This window comes from Anomalospiza imberbis, chromosome 3, assembly GCF_031753505.1.
Source record: "Anomalospiza imberbis isolate Cuckoo-Finch-1a 21T00152 chromosome 3, ASM3175350v1, whole genome shotgun sequence".
NCBI lineage: Eukaryota > Metazoa > Chordata > Aves > Passeriformes > Viduidae > Anomalospiza > Anomalospiza imberbis.
In genome coordinates this window covers 23,937,813-23,956,429 of record NC_089683.1, presented here as the reverse complement: position 1 = coordinate 23,956,429, position 18,617 = coordinate 23,937,813, and the positions used below count along the sequence as shown (strand labels likewise).

General features: G+C 42.2%; 2 protein-coding genes across 3 annotated transcripts in view; both read left to right on the top strand.

Annotated features, from left to right (window-relative positions):
• Positions 1-18,617, top strand: part of LOC137470382 (glutathione S-transferase-like) — a 40,853-nt gene that overhangs the window by 2,035 nt on the left and 20,201 nt on the right. The window lies entirely within an intron of this gene.
• On the top strand, positions 559-9,204 carry LOC137470376 (glutathione S-transferase 3). 2 transcript variants are annotated; one of them, XM_068183629.1, is made up of 7 exons: positions 559-699; positions 3,060-3,166; positions 4,966-5,017; positions 5,746-5,878; positions 6,522-6,663; positions 7,768-7,899; positions 8,444-9,204. In XM_068183629.1, the coding sequence occupies exons 2-7, from the start codon at positions 3,080-3,082 to the stop codon at positions 8,585-8,587; spliced, it is 690 nt and encodes a 229-aa protein (XP_068039730.1). In that variant the 5' UTR covers positions 559-699; positions 3,060-3,079; the 3' UTR covers positions 8,588-9,204. The 2 variants fall into 2 exon arrangements, with proteins under 2 accessions (XP_068039730.1, XP_068039729.1); XM_068183628.1 differs by lacking the exon at positions 559-699 and adding an exon at positions 758-776.

The window sequence follows — 18,617 nt, the reverse complement described above, 5'->3', positions numbered from 1 at the left end:
TGGATGTGTCTGCAGTCTTGGAAGCTTGACTACCCTACGTTCTCCTACAAATGGACCTTGAGCTTGTTTGGAGGTTCTAGCAGGGGAGCGCAGCTACCGTATACCCTTGACCGATGAACGGTACCGTCTCTATCGGGGAGGTCGTCCTCTTCGACCGAGCGCGCAGCTTCGGGAGGGACGCACATGGAGCGTTGAGGGAGGAAGGGGACACCCGCCTAGCCAGCCAGATCAGCCGAATCAACCCTGGCGATCAATGGGGTGACAGATGTCGCAGCCAGATCGCCCTCACATCCAGACAATGCGAGCTCCCAAGCATGTATTTATAGCTCAGAACTGCGGATTCCCTGCCGCTTATGGCTTGTAGCATCGGCTAAATCCAGGGATACAACGCATGAAATCAACACTTTGCAGGACGAAACAACCCGAGAGAAACCGGTTCTTAACCCTGTTAAAAAAATTTAGCGAAATTCTGTGGGGTAAGATGTCTTTCCAGAAGGCTTTGCGAAACTTGCAAATTGACGGCCTCCCATTGGCGGCTGCTGCGCTCGGCGCCGTCCCGTGGCCTGGGCGGGGAGGGCTGCAGGCGGGGCCGGCGGCAGCGGGCCGCCGCTGATCGCGGCTGCAGGCGGGGCCGGCGGGAGTGCTCTGCGCTGGGGCGTCCTGTGCTCGCTCGGCATCACCGCTTAACCCTCCGTGTGTGTGAGTAACGTGGGGCCCTCGGATTTCTCTCTTCCTGTTCCCCCCGCCAAGCGGTGCCCGTGGCTCGCTTGGCTCAGGTGAGGCGGGGAGCCGGGAGTCTGGGGCGGGCTCAGGCCTGAGCCGTGGGTCCGCTAGCGGACACGGGCTCCCCGTGTCACAGCACAGACCGCTCGTCATCTCGTGCCTGCCAAGAGCTTGTCCCCGGCCGGGGTGGGAGCTGATGGCCCCGGGGGCCGCTGCCTGTCACACGCTGAGCACGGGACGTGCCCCCTGTTGCTGTTGCGGGTGCTGAGTGGAAGCGCTCTTGGGCTGCTGAACGCAGGCAGGGAACATCGGGCCCTGGAGTCCTGGATCTGCGGGACGTGCGAAGCACAGCTGCTCCCCTGGCCCTCTTCACCGATGTTCTTCTGGTCCGTGTTCTCCTTGCGTGGGAGCAATCGCTTCTTGCACTGATATTCATGTTTCCTCATTCCACCGTTAGCCCAGATGGCCTTCATAAATCACAGCAAGGCAGCAGATTTTTCACCAAGTCCATTCTCCAGTTGAGGTGTCAGGCTGAGGGCAATGGACAACAACCTACCAGCAACTGCAGCTCCTGACTGCAAATTGCCACTTTAGCTCTTTCTGATGAACGGAGGAGAAGGGAGAAGCTCTTTGCCCATCACCAGGGTGCTCTTTCCATTTAGTTCACAAGTTGGACTTTCTCTTCCAGTATGGCATAGCAGGCTCAGTTCTAGGAACCTAGAATGCTACAGCTCATTTCAGAGTTTGTTGATCTCCTGGTATTTAAAAAGATATTATTTATAAAGTATTATAAAAGAAGCACCCATCATGCCTTTACCTTCCTTTTCCTGTGCTCCATTGAGGTGTGTAGGGCATCAGTGACTTGTTTATGTCCTGTGACCTGTTCACTGGCCCGCTAAGAGCAGGTCTCCGCAAGTGGCACTGAGGAAGAGTGGCTCTTCTGTTTCTTTAGTTTTTTAAACTACAAGTTAAAAATCACCTTTGGCTTTTTTCTTCTTTCTCTGTGAATGTAGCTGTATCACAAGTAGCTCCTGTTTTATTCTGTTCTTTTGTGTAGTTCACAGAGATACTTTTCTAATTCACTGCTATATTTATCAGTGGTAGAGATAGTACTTGGCAGTGTTTTAGTTCCCTGTGACTTACCTAAGAGCAATCAGAGGCCCCTGAGCAGGTAGGGGTGCAATAGCCTGGCTCGTTTGAATTCCCGTGGCCTGGTGCAATCTCCTATTTTGTGTTCTCTTTTCGTGCCTGTTAGCTAACAAGCAGATCACTTCGTGCGTGTTCAAGGTCTTTTTTCCCTCTGCTTATGAATGAGCTCTTGCAACACTGGAAACTGGAGGTTATTGTTCGCATGCCAAGAGCCTATTTTCCAGAATTACTTCAACTGTGGATTGAAGTGACAATAAATCACCTTACAGAGGGAAAGCAGCTCTCAGTTGCAGCAAGACTTACTCCAAGGGAGTTCTGCATGTGAAATGCCAGTATGATTAAATTTGATTGCTCTCTTGGCTTATGGCTCTACAGTGAAATCCAGTTCCTGCTGAGGCCTAAACAGTAGTCTATTCAAAATATAATAATTAATAGCCTCATTTATGAAGTTCATTAAAGAACTAAAATGCTACTTGCAAAGCAGTGTTGGATCATCTGAAAAGTCCATGAAGTTTTGCATAGCAACAGGGTTTATTGATAGAATGAAGTGTGGCCTGTAGAAGGACAAGTAGTGCAACACTCTGAAACTCTGTATTTTAATCTGGATTATTACAGAAGAAACAGGCCATTCTTCTGAAGTTTCTACTGATCCTCATATTGCGATATTTTTGGTGTTTCTACTGGTTGCTGGATCACCACAGCTAGAAAAAGTAGTGAGAGACTTAAAAGTATATTGCTGTGCTTCACCTAAATGTGTAGAATTAATGTTTAGATAGTTTTGGCATTCCTTGATACAAGGTCTGCCAGTTTTGGAAACTTCATTTACTGCCTCTTCTGTTTGATCAAGACTCGACTTTTAGTGGTGTCTGTGTAACTTCAGTGCTAAAACTTATATTTTCTAAAAGTTTAAAGGTTTTTCTTTGTGGTAATTTTTAAATTTTTTTCTGTTATCTTCTACTTAGCAACTTGATGCTTACTTTTCCTGAATTTCATGGGGAAGAAAAGTCTATAAAATAGTTTGACTTGACTGTGCAGCAAGAAAATCAAATCAGTTTAGTTATTTGCTAAAATATTTTGCCAAAAATTGACTTAAATTTTTGTTGTGTGAGTGACCTGTGAACCATTACTCCAGCTGCCATCAGTTTTTTGTATCATTATTAACTCACTATCTCTTATAATTCTTTCAGGTAACAGAAAGTTTGAAGTCATGTCTGCGAAACCAAAACTTTACTACTTTGATGGAAGAGGCAAGATGGAATCGATTCGTTGGTTGTTGGCTGCAGCTGGGGTCGAGGTTTGTTTTAGAGTTTTTAACTTCTAGCTGCACATTGATATGCTTGTCTTTGAGGCAGATCACATGTTATTAGTTAGAAAAGAAAAGGCATCCCAAGATGCAGTAGTAAATGAAGGTTGGCTACTCAGTGTAATTAAATACTTTTACTTCAGTGTAATTAAATACTTTTACTTATACAAAAGCATGGCTTCAAGTTACATGTTCTCTGAGCAGTGACACTATAAGCAGTGACACTTGCTTAACACAAGAATGTGTAATCCTTAATTAAGCACTTGATTACTGAGCCAGAGCTGCTGAGCTGATAGCTGTGTTCCTCGAATAACAAGTGTTATCTGTGCCTGGTAAAACAGCAATTTACTTTCTCTAGTCTTCCTGTTTTCAGTTGAATGCTCACACAGAGATTTTTGTTTTACTTTTCACTCCACTGGCTGCATTCTCCATAATAAACTGTAAGCTTTCATCATTTAGGTAAACTTAGCAGGTAAAGTGAGCAAATTGACCCACATGTGTAGGGGAATTAGAAATCTCTAAATATTTGGGTTATACAGAGAAGGAAGATACCACTTTAATTTTTTTTCTGATGGTATATAATTTACTTATTCATTTGCTGGCCATCTTGGTGGTAAACTGGTAATACAGTTTCAGGACACAAAGGACTAGTACTTGCTCTGAGTGTCCTCTTTTACACAATAAGCTGTTACAGTACATAGAGTTACTTGTGTACTGAGCCAAGGAATACAAGTTTTTTCAAAAGACCGCCAATCTTTTTTTTGAAGGCCCTGCAGAAGACAGAACTGTCTGCTTCCCTCCATCATTTGTTTCTATGTTTTAAGTCCCTTTCTCTTCTTTCTTTTTTTGGTTTTAAGTTTAAAAAAAGCTGTTGATAAGTACCAATTAATACACTTTTTCCTTGAATATTATTTTCTCAGATTCTCATCAGCAGAAACCTGGGTTCTGAATTTTAGACTGTGATCATACTTGCTTTGGTTGAACATTGGCAGTGTGTTAATGTGCCTGATCTTCTGGGGTTTCTCTAGTATAGCAAATCTTAATTACTAACATGAGTGGCACAATGTTAAGAGAGAGGCTGAATGAGCAAGGCATTTAGGGATTGGTAATACCCAACCATTTTCTAGTCTCCATGTTGTGCACGGATCACAGACATGTATGGCACATGCAAACACATACATGTAGATATCTAACTTTGGTGTCCTAGTCTTGAACTCAGTTTCTCCATAAGTAACACTGATTGGTCCAGCCATCCTCAACCATCCATCTGATCACCAGCAATTCTGTATCTTTTTGTTTCTCATCTTGTGAATATTTAATCTTCAGGTGTCTGAAACATGCATCTGTATCAAACTTCCTGCAGGGCTTGCTACTTGTACACTATTTTGTAAAATCTTTTTAACTTCCGAAGATTTTGTTCCTGTCTAGCTCCCAAATCAAAATATCACAGCAGATTTTTTCCACATTCTAGAAAGCATCTTAAGGACAACCTGTATGTATTGCTGATTGTTACACATTACATTGCCTGTTTAAAATCAAACAAACCATCCTCACTCCAGTTCTTATTGCCTGTTCTTCTGCTAGGCTTGCCCTTAGCAGCATTTATCAAGTGTGACAGTCCAGGAGATATTGCCAGCACTTCTGTCCTTAGTGTGTTCTCCCTTAGAGCCATATCTGAAATGAAAAGAACCATGATGTATATTCTTTTCCTTTTATGATGCTTTAAAAGTTTATCTCTTCTAGAAATGTGAAAAGATTCTTATTTCCTCTTCCTCACTCTCTTTTGTCAGTTTGAAGAAGAGTTTTTGGAAACCCGAGACCAGTATGAGAAACTCCTGCAAGGTGAGTCCATGTGAAACCTCAAGAAAAGTGTAACCAGAATTAGAGAAGATGTGTGAAGTCTTTGAAGATTCTATGTGTCTTCCTTTCCACACAGAAGAGTAAACCTGAGAGCTGTGAGCAGCTGCAGAGGCTGGTTTTTTCCACATGTAGACAGATGAAATTGCAAACTCAGTATCTTTCCAACCTGGAGGGTTTGCCAGGCCTCTGGATACTTATGTTCTCCATTTGTCTATGCATCTCACAAACTTAACCATGGGCTTCAGCAACCAGAAAATATGTATCCCAGAATTTCATGTTATGTCCTGATATAGCCTAAAGATTGGTCTAAGAGAGAAATCTGTGAATCTAACGTTTGCTTCAAATAGTATTTGAATAATGGAACAGAATTTTTTTACATTGTTTGGAACTAGACACATTTTACTCAGTTGAGATGTTTAGTGTGATTGTCTCCACTGCATTTCAATTTCAATTCAAAAGCTGCTGTACACAGTCCTGACTGAAATGTCAGTGAATTTTTTTTAAAAGAAGGATAGTAACCCAGTATAATTGTGTTTTACAGTTTAATTTGTCTGCACCACTGTAATATATTTTTTGCATGGAAGAACTCCAGTTTAATACAATGACTACCCACAGCAAGCTCACCATAAAAGCAATGTTCCTCTGCAGACAGCAGGAAATCTGATGTGGAGTTATTAGATCAGTCGAATAATGTGTGTCTGTCCTTTAAGGTGGATCCCTGCTGTTTCAGCAGGTGCCCATGGTGGAGATTGATGGGATGAGGATGGTGCAGACCAGAGCCATCCTCAGCTACATTGCAGCAAAGTACAACCTCTATGGGAAGGACCTGAAGGAAAGAGCCTTGTATGTAAAAGTATTACTCTTCTTGAATTTACATCTTGATGTTGTGTCTGTGAAGAAAAAAAAAGTATGGGGCTGTCTCAGTATGCAGCATTTTAAATGTCCATCCACAGTACAAAACCTGCTTTGATAGGTCTGGCAAAGGGACAATCTGAAGAACTGCTGTACTGATAATTTAGCTGGATGAAGAACCTGGTATGCTACAGACTTCCAACCCCATTATTTACCTATTTGGCACTATTTGGACTTTGGATGAAATTTTGAAGGTGGGATACATCCAGACAATTACGTCAGTTGGGAATGACTCCTTGTGGTAATGTGTGTTTCTTTGGTGATTGTGATCTGTAACATCAAAGGTACACACATAACTTAATGAAGCAAGAGCCAAAATCACTACAAATACAACCAAGAGTCCCACTGTGACATATTTTTTTAATTGCAGAAATCATTTCCATGACAGGGTGTGTTCAAGATTGCTTAAAGAAGTATTTCTCAGATCACACTGCAGCCTGGAAAGGAGGGGCGGGGGAAGGCACCATGACAGGGGGATGGGAAATTCAATGTTTACTATCCTAAAACAAATATAAGGTGATTCGGCTTGTGAAGGTGCCTTCTATCTAAGGTTTTTGTTTGCTTTGGTTTTAAGGATTGATATGTATGTTGGAGGAACTGATGACCTTATGGGCTTCATTTTGATGTTCCCTTTCTTATCAGCAGAGGATAAAGAGAAACAATGTGCTTTAATAGTTGAAAAGGCAACAAGCAGGTATTTCCCAGTGTATGAAAAGGTATGGAGGAGGATAATTTTTCTTCCCTGATTCTGGAGGGATAACAATGGGAACACTGGATATTTCACCACAACAAGAAGCAGAAGTGTCAGTGCAGTACTTTACACCAGAACATCCATTCTGTCTGTTGGCTGGAGGGGGGTCAGAGATGTTGGGCTGGATAACAATGGGAACACTGGATATTTCACCACAACAAGAAGCAGAAGTGTCAGTGCAGTATTTTACACCAGAACATCCATTCTGTCTGTTGGCTGGAGCGGGGTCAGAGACGTTGGGCTGGGTCAACCCAAGAGACTTTCAATGCATTTTCTTCCCCATGTCCAGGTGAGGAAGGGAGTGATAGAGCAGCTTTGATGAACTTCTGGTATCGAGCCAGGGTCAACTTCACCACAGTAATTTGCATTGCAAAAGCAGTGCTAATTGTCTTCTTCGTTTAACATTTCAAATACATCTCAGTTGGGTTTTTGTAAACACAGTAATACACAGCTATCACTGCTGACTTCTAGCCATACTGGAATCTTGGTGTTTCTCTAACTGATAATTGGAGAGATAGGACCCAAGAGGTACTCTCAATGGAAATTAATATGCATGGACAGGATGATCTAGCAGGAATAGCTCCTCTCCATTTTAAAGACTAAAGAGAAAAATTTTTCACTTTGCAAGGTCTCCTATAGGTGGTTGCCAGGGTGCATTCTGCCCTATATTCCACTTGTTGATTCTTAGCCCTAATGCTTTAGGCTGATCACCTCTCTTATACTCTCTATTTTCCCACTGAAGCTGTAAAAGCGTATTAAAAAATTCCAGAAAAATTAGACTTGAAAGATGTGAATACCAAGAAGGTATCTAACCCTATAGTCTAGTACACAGGGTTACCTGGAGCTATAGGAAGAAAGGATCAGTAAGAAAAACCCTGGGATTCTAGATTTCTGTTGTAAGATGATCAGTGACTGCTGGCACATTCCCTGTTCTCCCTGTTAGCTGCATGGGAGAGAAGGGTGAAAAGGAGACAGTAGTGTTGTCAAAGAAGGTGTGCCTATGAATTTTGAAAACATGAACCTCAGCTGGCTATCCACACCTGAGTGTTTTCATCTATGACTTTTATAGGTTTTGAAAGACCATGGGCAGGACTTCCTTGTTGGCAACAATTTTAGCTGGGCTGATGTTCATCTTCTTGAAGCCATTTTAATGGTAGAAGAGAAGAAGTCAGATGTGCTCTCGGGCTGGCCTCAGTTACAGGTACCTTGCAATAACAAGATGCTCATATGGCTGTAAATGTGATAAATTATATTTAAAAGTCTGTTCTGTGTAAATAATTCCTCAAAACATTTGTTACTTTTTCATTGTAATCTTGCTTTTCCTGCTTTAGGAAGAGCCTTGTAAGATGTTTCATCTAGAGAAACTTATTTCTGGAGTAACCCCCTTAACCATCTGAAGAAATGCACCCTCCCTTTTTTTGAACTCTCACCAGTTCTGTGATACTGCTAAGTGGCAGATGTTTTCTGGATCACAAGAATGATCTGAATAATGTACATATTGGAAGCCACAGATAACTTAACACTTCATGCCCTATCAATACAAGACAGATGGATCATTTGTTACTGTGGAAAATGAAAGGGTTGAAGTGAGTGGGAGTAAAATTCATCCACACTTAAAACCATATTTTGTGTCTTGTCTACACATACAGCTTGTTAAAGAATGTTACACAAATCAGTTAAATAGGGTTTTTTCTTGTGTTACTTTATGATCTTTAAATACCATGTACTTACTGTTTGCCTTTTAGGCATTTAAAGCAAGGATAAGCAGCATCCCTGCAATCAAGAAATTTCTTGAGCCAGGAAGCCAGAGGAAACCTGTTCCTGATGATAAATATGTAGAGACTGTCAGGAGAGTTCTCTGCATGTATTATGATATAAAAGCAAATTAGTTTGCCTGGCTGCAGGCTGTAAGAGAACTGCCAGACTGCACACGTCCAATTGCACCGTGAAGGAAGGTGAAGGGGTGTTCCAGAGGTGTTTCAATGGGCAAGAGGTCATGCCCTCACACAAAACAAAGTAGGCATGTATCTTTTATAACATTCCAGTATTAGCCTATTTTCTCCTTCATTCATCTTGAGATTTCTTCTGGTAATTTTAAGCAAGTGAAATGGCAGCAAGCACACTGTCTTCCTAGAGACTTTGTGGAAGAGCAAAAAATAGAAATGTGAGTTGCTGACTGATAGCTTCAGTATGTCATGCTATTTCTGAGGACTTTTTTCTAGATCCAGATCAGATTTTTATATGATGATTGCTTGCAATGTATGCCTTTATTCTTCTTTAATATCACTGTTGGCAAATGAAACAAGTGGTTTTTAAAGAAAGTAGGACTGAGGTCTTTCTCTTGCAGTTCTACTGGACATCAGTGACTTGTCTAAATGTCAACACTGTGCCTTTATAACTAAGCTGCACTTCTATTGCTGAATTAGGAAATAAACTGACAAATGTTTTTGTTTAACTGCTGTATCTAGAGAACCTGTACGAATCAAATAAACTTTTTATATAGTCACATTGTCCTGTTGTCTTGTGAATGAAAACTGGGGCTTGCAAACATCATTTTTACTTTTCTTGGAGGATAAATTCTTTATATTTGATATGAAGAGGGTCGTTAACCCACATGCCTCATGGAAAGGTATATTTTGTTTGTGTTTATAAACAAGAGAATGGAGATGCGGAGAGGTAGTAAACAATCACACAAACCTGATATAGCTCCTATATAGTACCAACCAAATTCAATATGTTTTTCCTCATTTTTTTAACTTTATGGTTTCCACAGAAAACAAGACAAATTATTTTAAAATTGTTTTAATCAGTTCAAAAAATGGCACTTAGGTTAGGAAAAAGATGCTCTGCAGGATGCTACCTTGGTGTTTCATATTTGTTAGTTATAGTTGTACATTAATGACATAGTTTACAGGAAAAGACTTGTGCTCAATCTCTCATGGCCCTGGTTTATTCCTCTGTTAGCTGTGGGTTGAGAAACAAGATGCTGCTTGACACTGGGATGTAGTAAGCACACTCATCTGATATCTGATGAACAAGTTGCCCACTTGAGAGCTCATCAGACTTCCCAGCTTCAGCATGATTGAAGTTTTCAGTGCTACAAACACTTTGCCCTCACTGCCAGGTGTACAAAGTTTGTATTGACCTACAGTAATTTATCAGCTAATGTATTGTCAATTGCAATTACAGTTCAGTCCTTGTTTTAATCTTAGATTATCTTATTAGAAAAGTTTGGAAAACACTGTAGTTGTTGGTCATAATTCCTTTGCTAAGTGAACTTTTTCTCTACAAAACTGTAAAAGTTGTAAAAGTGTGTAATGCTGTTCAAGAGTTCCACAAGCAAAGATGCAGCAGATGTGGGAGGTGCCATTACTTGTTGGTGATGAGCCTAACAGCTGATAGTTATTTCTATTAGTAAATAGAGTGGTACAGCAGCAATGAATGAGTAGAAGAACAGCTGGCACTGAAGCCTTGTCATCAACACTGTGGGACAGAGTTAACTTCAGCATAGCTCAAGAGTGGTTGTGGCCTGAATGACACTTAAAACAGCATTTGGTGCACTCTTGAAGCGCATTTTTGAGTTTAATTTCATCCAGAAAGAATCCAGTTTGTATACTCCAAGATCACACTGTGATGGGAGCCAAAGCACAGTTAAGAAATTACATTTTAAAACATTCTCCTGTTCCAGACCACTAATGCAGACATACCCTGTAAGGCTCCAGGTCTGGTCCAGGTGAGGTTCATTTCCTGATATTTCAGTAAATTGTTGATAAGCACTTCCAATTTTGTTCTGTTACTTTTTTACTTATCTTCTTGGTTTGTTTTGAAATGAAAAATACCTGAAAGTGTTTCTATATCGTGAGGACTTCTCCATACAAAATCTGCAGCCATGTTTGCTTATGCAGGGCTACATGGTGTGACATGGTGCTCTGGGTTAACTGTCTGATAACCTTCTTATTTTGATATTCCCATTCAGGTTTGTCAATTTACTTTCTAACCTGTAAAGAGCACCAGGTTTACAGACTGTTACTGCCGATCTGAGGAACGGTTGAGGGAGCTGGGGCTGTTTAGCCTGGTGAAAAGGAGACTCAGGGGTGACCTTATCCCTCTCTACAACTTCCTGAAGGGTGGTTGTAGTCAGGTGGGGATTGGTCTCTTTCACCAGGCAGCAACTGACAGAACAAGAGGTCACAGTCTCAAGCTGCATCAAGGGAAATATAGGTTGGATATTAGGAAAAAGTTTTTCACACAAAGAGTGATAAAGTACTGGAATGGTCTGCCCGGGGAGGTGGTGGAGTCACCATCCCTGGATGTGTTTAAAAAAAACTGGATGTGGCACTCGGTGCCATGGTTTAGTTGAGGTGTCAGGGAACGGGTTGGACTCGATGATCTTGAAGGTCTCTTCCAACCTTGTGATTCTGTGATCTTCTATAGTCTGGGCAAACTAGGGATTAAATCAGCTCAAATCTAAGTCTTTTACAGAGTATCTTTCTTTACTGAGCAACCTTGCGTCCTGTTAAGCACTGTAGCAGTAATTATTTAGGGTATTAGCTGACTTCAGTAATGCTTTTACAACACATAAGAGCTCTTCAGTTCTGTTACCAGCCTTCAAGACAATAGTAAACAAGTAAAATGTACAGATGTTTGTTGCTGTTTCTCCTATGTCTCTCAGTATTGCCAGACCAATAATTCCTGGCTAAATATTAGTTAACGCATAATAGCCTCAGGATTTGTTTCACTCTTACCTGTCACAAATCACTTAGGTGTTAGGCAGTTTTGATGTGTTCTCCAAGAACGACTAGGGGTTTTCTTCAACTCTTGCTCTGGTAAGACCTATTTATGTACAAATCAGCCTGAGCATCATTCTGAGAGCCACCTAAATTACGCTTGGTAGAGGTAAGGGTTGTGATCCTATACAACTATTTCTGGTTTAAAACACTCTGCCAATGGAAGACAAGTTCATCTGCATTGAAAACACTGGGATAATTCTCACTGATTTACTATGAAGTACAGGATATTTGCTTTAGTACAAGTTAAGGTTCCTGACGACTGTGTGGGATCTTTATTTGTGCTTGCATTGTGCTTGCTGATGCCTTGATAGATTGCAGTTAATTCCAGTGGAATTCTTTGTTTAAGCACATCTGAATGTGCAAACGAGGCATCAGCTATTTATAGCTGATACTTTTTCAAGCTATTTATAGGTGCTTCTTGTGGTACCACTTCTCACCTGACTATAGCAACCGAACCAAAAAAAAAAAAAAAAAAAGGCAAAATGACAGATTCAGGGAAAACTAGCAAGGTTGACTGGAGGATTCCTAACACTACTTCTAGCAGGCACTTGGCAGATATTCCCATGTTTAGTATCACTTGCCAATTGCCATCATAGGCAAAATAGACTTGATTTGGAGAAAATTTCCTTATTACCAATTAATATAGTTGGTGAGAAAAAAAAAATTAGAACACTTTCCTCCCACTCCTTTTCTTCCCAGACTCAACCTCCTTCCTTCATTCCTGACTCCTCTGTCTTCTCCCCTCCTGCTCTTGGTGTGTTCGCAAGGCACTTTCTCCACTGTTTTTCCCAGGCACTCTGCCATGCCGTGTTTTGCCGCTTGCTAAACTCATTCCCCACTCCCGCCCCAGCCGTGGCTCAGCTGCACCTTGTGGGGGGCGGTTGGATCCGGCTGGAACCGGCTGTGTCCAACTGGAATTGGCTGTGTCCGGCTGGAACCGGCTGTGTCCGACTGGAATTGGCTGTGTCCGGCTGGAACCGGCTGTGTCCGACTGGAACCGGCCGTGTCCGACTGGAATTGGCTGTGTCTGGCTGGAACCGGCTGTGTCCAACTGGAATTGGCTGTGTCCGGCTAGAACCGGCTGTGTCCGACTGGAATTGGCTGTGTCCAGCTGGAACCGGCTGTGTCCGACTGGAATTGGCTGTGTCCGGCTGGAAACGGCTGTGTCCGGCTAGAACCGGCTGTGTCCGACTGGAATTGGCTGGGTCCGGCTGGAACCGGCTGTGTCCGACTGGAATTGGCTGGGTCCGACTGGAATTGGCTGGGTCCGGCTGGAACCGGCTGGGTCCGGCTGGAACCGGCTGTGTCCGGCTGGAACCGGCTGGGTCCGGCTGGGGCCTGCCCTCACGGAGCCGCCGCTGGAGCCAATGCCCCGTAGAGCCGTGCCTGGTTTACAAAGCTGGCCTCTCAGCGGCTTTCCAAGCGGGTCGCTGGGATCGCTGTGGGACCTGCTGGTGCTGGCCACACTTTGAGGTCCAAGAGGGCAAGGGTTCGCGTTCCAGAGGCGTGTAGGACGTGGACACCAGGGAGCCTGGACACTGCTGCTGCAGAGGACTTCTCAGGAGGCTGCACTCGGAACCCAGCCTTGCTCCTAGGAAAGGCTATTTCATTTGCTGCTGGGGAAAAAAATTTGAGTCGTAGGCAACTCCTCGGCGTGTCCCCGGGTTCTTTTTCAACAACTCGGGAGCTCTGGGCATGGAGTTAGCCTGACATTTCTTTTCCTGCCCCCAGGTGGGGCCCTGCGCTTTCCGCAGGGTTTCTCGGTGGGGCTCGGCCGGAGCGAGGCGATGCAGCCCGGAGCCGTCCTCAGCCGCAGAGCCCGGAAAGTCCGCGCGCCGTGGGAAGGAGCTGAGGGACAGACCCTGGTGCAGCAACTTCAAACCTCTAAGCACCAGATGCTCGCTTTTAACACGTGAATACTTCTGGAATCAGTGGAACAAATAATATTATGAGAACGCAATTCATCTGTAAGGCATGGTTAACCTCTGAGCACGGAAGTGGAAGCATGTCTGCAAGCCACCTTGGAGTGCAGGGCAGAGAAAAGGATATATACACACATTTCCAGCAGCTCCTTCCAGGCTTTGTTTCAGCGCAGATACCTGTTGGAATTTCTCGTGCTGCAGCCTGTGCCTGTTGTCTGTTCTACTTTCACTATGGTCCGCTGAGGAGAGCCTGGTCCTGGCCCCTCTGCAACTACATATTAGGTAGGTGAAGAGAGAATCCAGATCCTTGGCACTTCACTATTTCACATTTTTATCAAAGGGCTAAAAGAAAAATTAGCACTTTTCATAGCAGATAAAGTGATAATAGGTAGGAAAGTTGAAACTCTGATTTGAATCAGTATTCCATACATAGGAATTGATAAACTAGAGGCATTTAGTCTAGTTAAATGCACTTTGCCTAAATTCCCATTGATGTGAGAAGCAGGAACTCGGAGGAGGTGCTGAAGAACACAGTGGATAGTCAGCCATATGCCAGCTCCCAACATACCACTGACATCTGAAAATGCTAATGTGACCTTGGTGTATAGTGGAAATTTTCAAATAGCATTATTGTATGTCTGACTCTGACATTGACCCAAGAGCTAACTAGCTGTAGGCATCACTTAATCCTAGTGCAGAACAGGGGACAATTTTCTAGTTATGCTGCAGATTTGTGTTGCTTTCCCTACAAGCACTACTTTTCATTTCAGACCAATTTAAACACTGCAGCTGTACCATTTAATCTCACACCTGGAAACGTCATCCAAGAGAAGATGGAATGGAATGTTAGCCTTTCTGGCAAGAGAAAGGGAGCTTCACCTCATCATTCAGCCTCAGATGCCAGAGCTTAGTACATACAGCCCCAGCCCTGCCAGCCTACTTGAATACACATTAGTTCAAGCAGAGAATATCCTTCCACTCGCTTTTTCAAGGTCATAGTTCTTATTTAGCTTAGATCTTATTTAACTCTTATTTATCTATATCCTTATTTAAGGACATAGACCTTAATTAACCCTTGCTATTTTTCAGCAGATATTTTGCTGCAGAACGTTAGTCAAGGGGTGATCTGGGAGACAACTCTTCTGGATTCCTTTGAAAACCTGATTTGAACAGTTATTTCTGAGAAGTTTCAGAATGGGCTGCACAGAGACACCTTTGAAGTAAGCAGTGTAACTCTGATACTTTTCAGAGCATCTCATTCTACATTCTCCCAAAGTATGCCGACACAACAAAACAGCTGTGACAGGAGTGTTTGTGTCTTAATTAAAGAGACATACTATTTTTCTAGTGCCATGGTGCTTTTTTGCTAATGTTATCAGGTGCTAAAATGAAGGCAGTGTAGGGCTGAGGCCAGAGAACGTCTATCTCCAGGATGTGGGGGTCATTTTTACTCTACAAGACACCGAGTAAGACTTCACTAGTTGGATAGTGTCCTGGCTCTCCTTGAAGCAAGAAGGATGCCTCTTCAAAACTGACAACTGAACTGTATAGGTTTGGGCCCCAAAGATTTTTGTGTCTTTTCTGCTCATTCCAATATAGAAGATTAGGAATCTCCAGTTTCAGCAGCGAAACATATCCCCATCAACACTTTTCTAACATGAGTGAACGTCCTGTATTTTATTATTGCAACTTTATTACCTTCTGTATAAAGACCACAGGCAGTTTCAGCATGGTTCTTAAGCACACCCAAGCCATCTTTCAATATTGGTGCTATGGTTAGGACAGTTCAGGTTTCTGTGGACATCCATTCAGTTTAACCTCTCACCATTCAGGCTGATGGAAAGAGGCCTGTGTATGTGTAAGGGAGCTGTTGCCTGTGTGACCTGGGTGCTGAGGTCTATAGTGCTGCTAACCAGCTGGGCAAGATGAACCAGATTCCTATTCCATTATCAAACTTGCACTGAGAACTTCCCCTTGAGAACAAGAACAAAAGCACGTGAAGGTTTGTATCTGACCCAATGCACTTATCTTTCCCTTCACTTTTTATGTATCTTGTACTATATTGCCAATTTCTTCTGATATTTTTTCATTTGTAGTTTTTATGGAAATGCAACAACTGTTGTACATGTGCAACCTACAGAACTGACTAAGGATGCAGAGATAAACCTGAAATGAAGGTTTAGATTATTAATAACTTCATTGCCTCTGTTCTGGAGCAAAAGTTAGAAAAGTCATTAGGTTTTTAATTCCTGTAAATATTTTTCCTCTTGAATCAAGCTGGTTACAATCTTTCATATCTGTCAAACCTCTGTGGACAGAAGTCCAGCAACTGGTAGAAGCTGTCCTGATGGTAGAAGAGAAAGTGCTCTCCACTCTCTCCAAGTTTCCTTTTCTGCAGGAAATTAAATCAGAGTTATGCACACATACTCATTTGAAGTTTTGAGGAAGACAGAATGCTTGGCAGTTTCTTGCACTTTTACAGAATGCAGATGTAATCAAGAGCAAATCAGAAAATTGAGCCAACAGAGTAAAAGACAAAGAATACAAAAGGAAAAAAAAACCAGAGCTGAGAAATGTGTGTGAGAAGTGAATTACAAATCAATTAATTACAAAAATTATTAGATAAATTATATTTTATACATGTGATCTCAGTATGAGAGACAGAGAAGGGCTTTCATCTCCCCTGACTTCTAATAGAAGTGGAATAACACAATTAAATAAAAGCAGCAAAATACAAGCAAATAAAAGCAACATTTTCACACTAAGCCAGTGGATCTCATTGTTAGAGGATGTCATTGAGACCAGGAATTTAAACAGATGAAAGTAGTGTGAAGGATATAATGAACACGGTGAAATCTTGAAAGATATTGAACATTGAGGGGCTAAGCAGCTCTCCAGTGCAGAAGGAATAAATTCTGAAAGGCAGGTTATCCCAGCATTGATCACTGACTGTATGGTTTTAAACCTTGTGTTGTAGGCTTGTACCATCTGACTTGCATCTGCTTTTCTCTGAAGCTGGACTATCTGCTTTTAGGAAATTGCCTCCTCCCTCATCATCAGCCCTGAGCCACCATCTGATGAAGCTGATTTCACTGGCTTTTGTTGGCTTGCTTAAAGGGTTTCCCACCCCCATTCTTAGTAGTAGAAAATAAAAAGATACTTTAAACCTAAGTTTAGGTTAGTAGTAGTTTTAGTTGTAATAATGCACATAAAGTGAGAGTCTTACAAAGACCCCCAGAACACAACAGATACCAATTAGAGGAAATATACACTAATACAAGTTTCTGTCAAAATATGAAGTAATTACAATACATGAGCTATTTAAGTTAAATATTTTACAATGAAATTTGTAAAATATACTAAAGGTATGTTTCAGTCTTTGAAACCTATCTCATGCCTTGATAAAGCAGCCCTTTAACCATGTTGAGATAGTTAGATCAATAAAGACTAAACAATCCAAATAACAATGTACTGAAAACCAGCTCTCCATTTAAACTCTCCTCACAGCACTACAGTGGGTGTAAATCAGAATTAGGGTTGTTTTCAGACTTTCCTATGCCAGCTGAGAGTCAAAGAGCTCAGGGAAATATGTGTGAGGGTTACTAGAGGCTTGGTTAACCTTACTTTGGCAGTCAGAAAAGCTTCCTGCACACAACCAGAGCAGTGACTGAAGGTTTGCAGCAAGGCTTAAGTGATGCATGACTTGTTTGAACTATTCATGTGGACTCAAATTAGGTTTGTCACAGTGGTGTGGTGCATCAGTTTAGGAGCATGCATGTTTAGGAGTGCAATAAGCAGCATGGGGAGAATCTTCCTATCCTTCTATGTTTAATTCTTTGGTGGCATTTAGTGATGTACCCTGTGCTCATCTCTGAAGGGATGCTGCAATCAGGCATCGTTCCCCAAGCCAGCTGCTTGGTGGTTTGTGAGGATTGCAGGTAGGTACATTTTGAGAAGACTCTGAACTTACCTCATCTACAGCACAAGGAAGTGTGTCTGCAGAGCACAGTGGGAAGGCGACATGCCAGGGCTTGGTATACTCACTAGTTAAAATCTGCCTTTGCCCAAGCCCAGATCACTTCATTGGCACCTGGGCCCCATGCCCGCTTCTTGAATACTCAAGGGTGTGGCTTAACAAATCATGTAAAGAAACTTACCAAACAAAATGTAAAGAAACAAATCATGTAAAAGAAACTTATTTTCTGCTCTAGAAGTTTACAGAACACCTATTCAAGTTATAGATAACAGCAACCTCCTTGATATGGTTACCTTCAGATTCCAAAGGAGCTTTGTAATTACATTATGAAAGGCTGTGCTGGAAGCAAAATAAGAAGAGAACAAGAGAGAAAGTCTTTCTACCAAACAAGAAGGGGTAGAAGGGAAACAACAAACAAATCTGGATGTGGCTATATTCAGGAAATCCAACAAGTATCAGAATGCTTTGCTTGACCACTCAGTCATCCCTGACCCTTAAATTAGGGACCTCTCGCTCCCATTCTTTGCCACCAAGCCTACTGCTGTCCTTGGCAGATTTTGAGACTGCAGAGAGGACAAAGAGACTACAGTTACATGCATGCTCTTCTGTGGTCTCTCTTCCTGAACCAACTCTTGCTCTCAGGTGCATACTGATATTAAAGACCTCAAAAACAGGAATAGATTAATCTTGATTCAGTACTGCCATCATGGATAGCTATGAACAAATGCTCCTTTCCTACTCAGCTATCTCTGTATGTGCTGCATTCCTACTGGAGCCACATCTGCATTACACAGGGATCACCATGCCCATGCTTAGTACAGCATGCATTTGCATAATGTCCAGATATTCCAAAATAGGGTACCTATTCTGCCAGCTGGGGATTGTTCTAGGCCTCTGCTGGACTTCTGACCCATATTTAGGAATTTTCTCTAGGGTAGCCTGTTGTAACTGGGTTTGACACAGAAAACATACAGACACATGCATTTAAGGTCATGCTTTACGCAGTATATTATGAACTTACGAGAGAGTTAGAATTAGGCAAAGTGTAAAGAAGCACAGTTGGGTTTTGCTGACAGCATCAACCTCTGAAGCACATAAATTACAAATTTGCAGGAAGCCTCTAAGGGAAGTGCATCTTCTGGAAGAAACTGCCAGCAATTGCCAGGCAGAGAAGCCATTACAAAACTCCAACTGTGAAGAAAATGTTACCTACAAATGTTTGGTCCTGAAA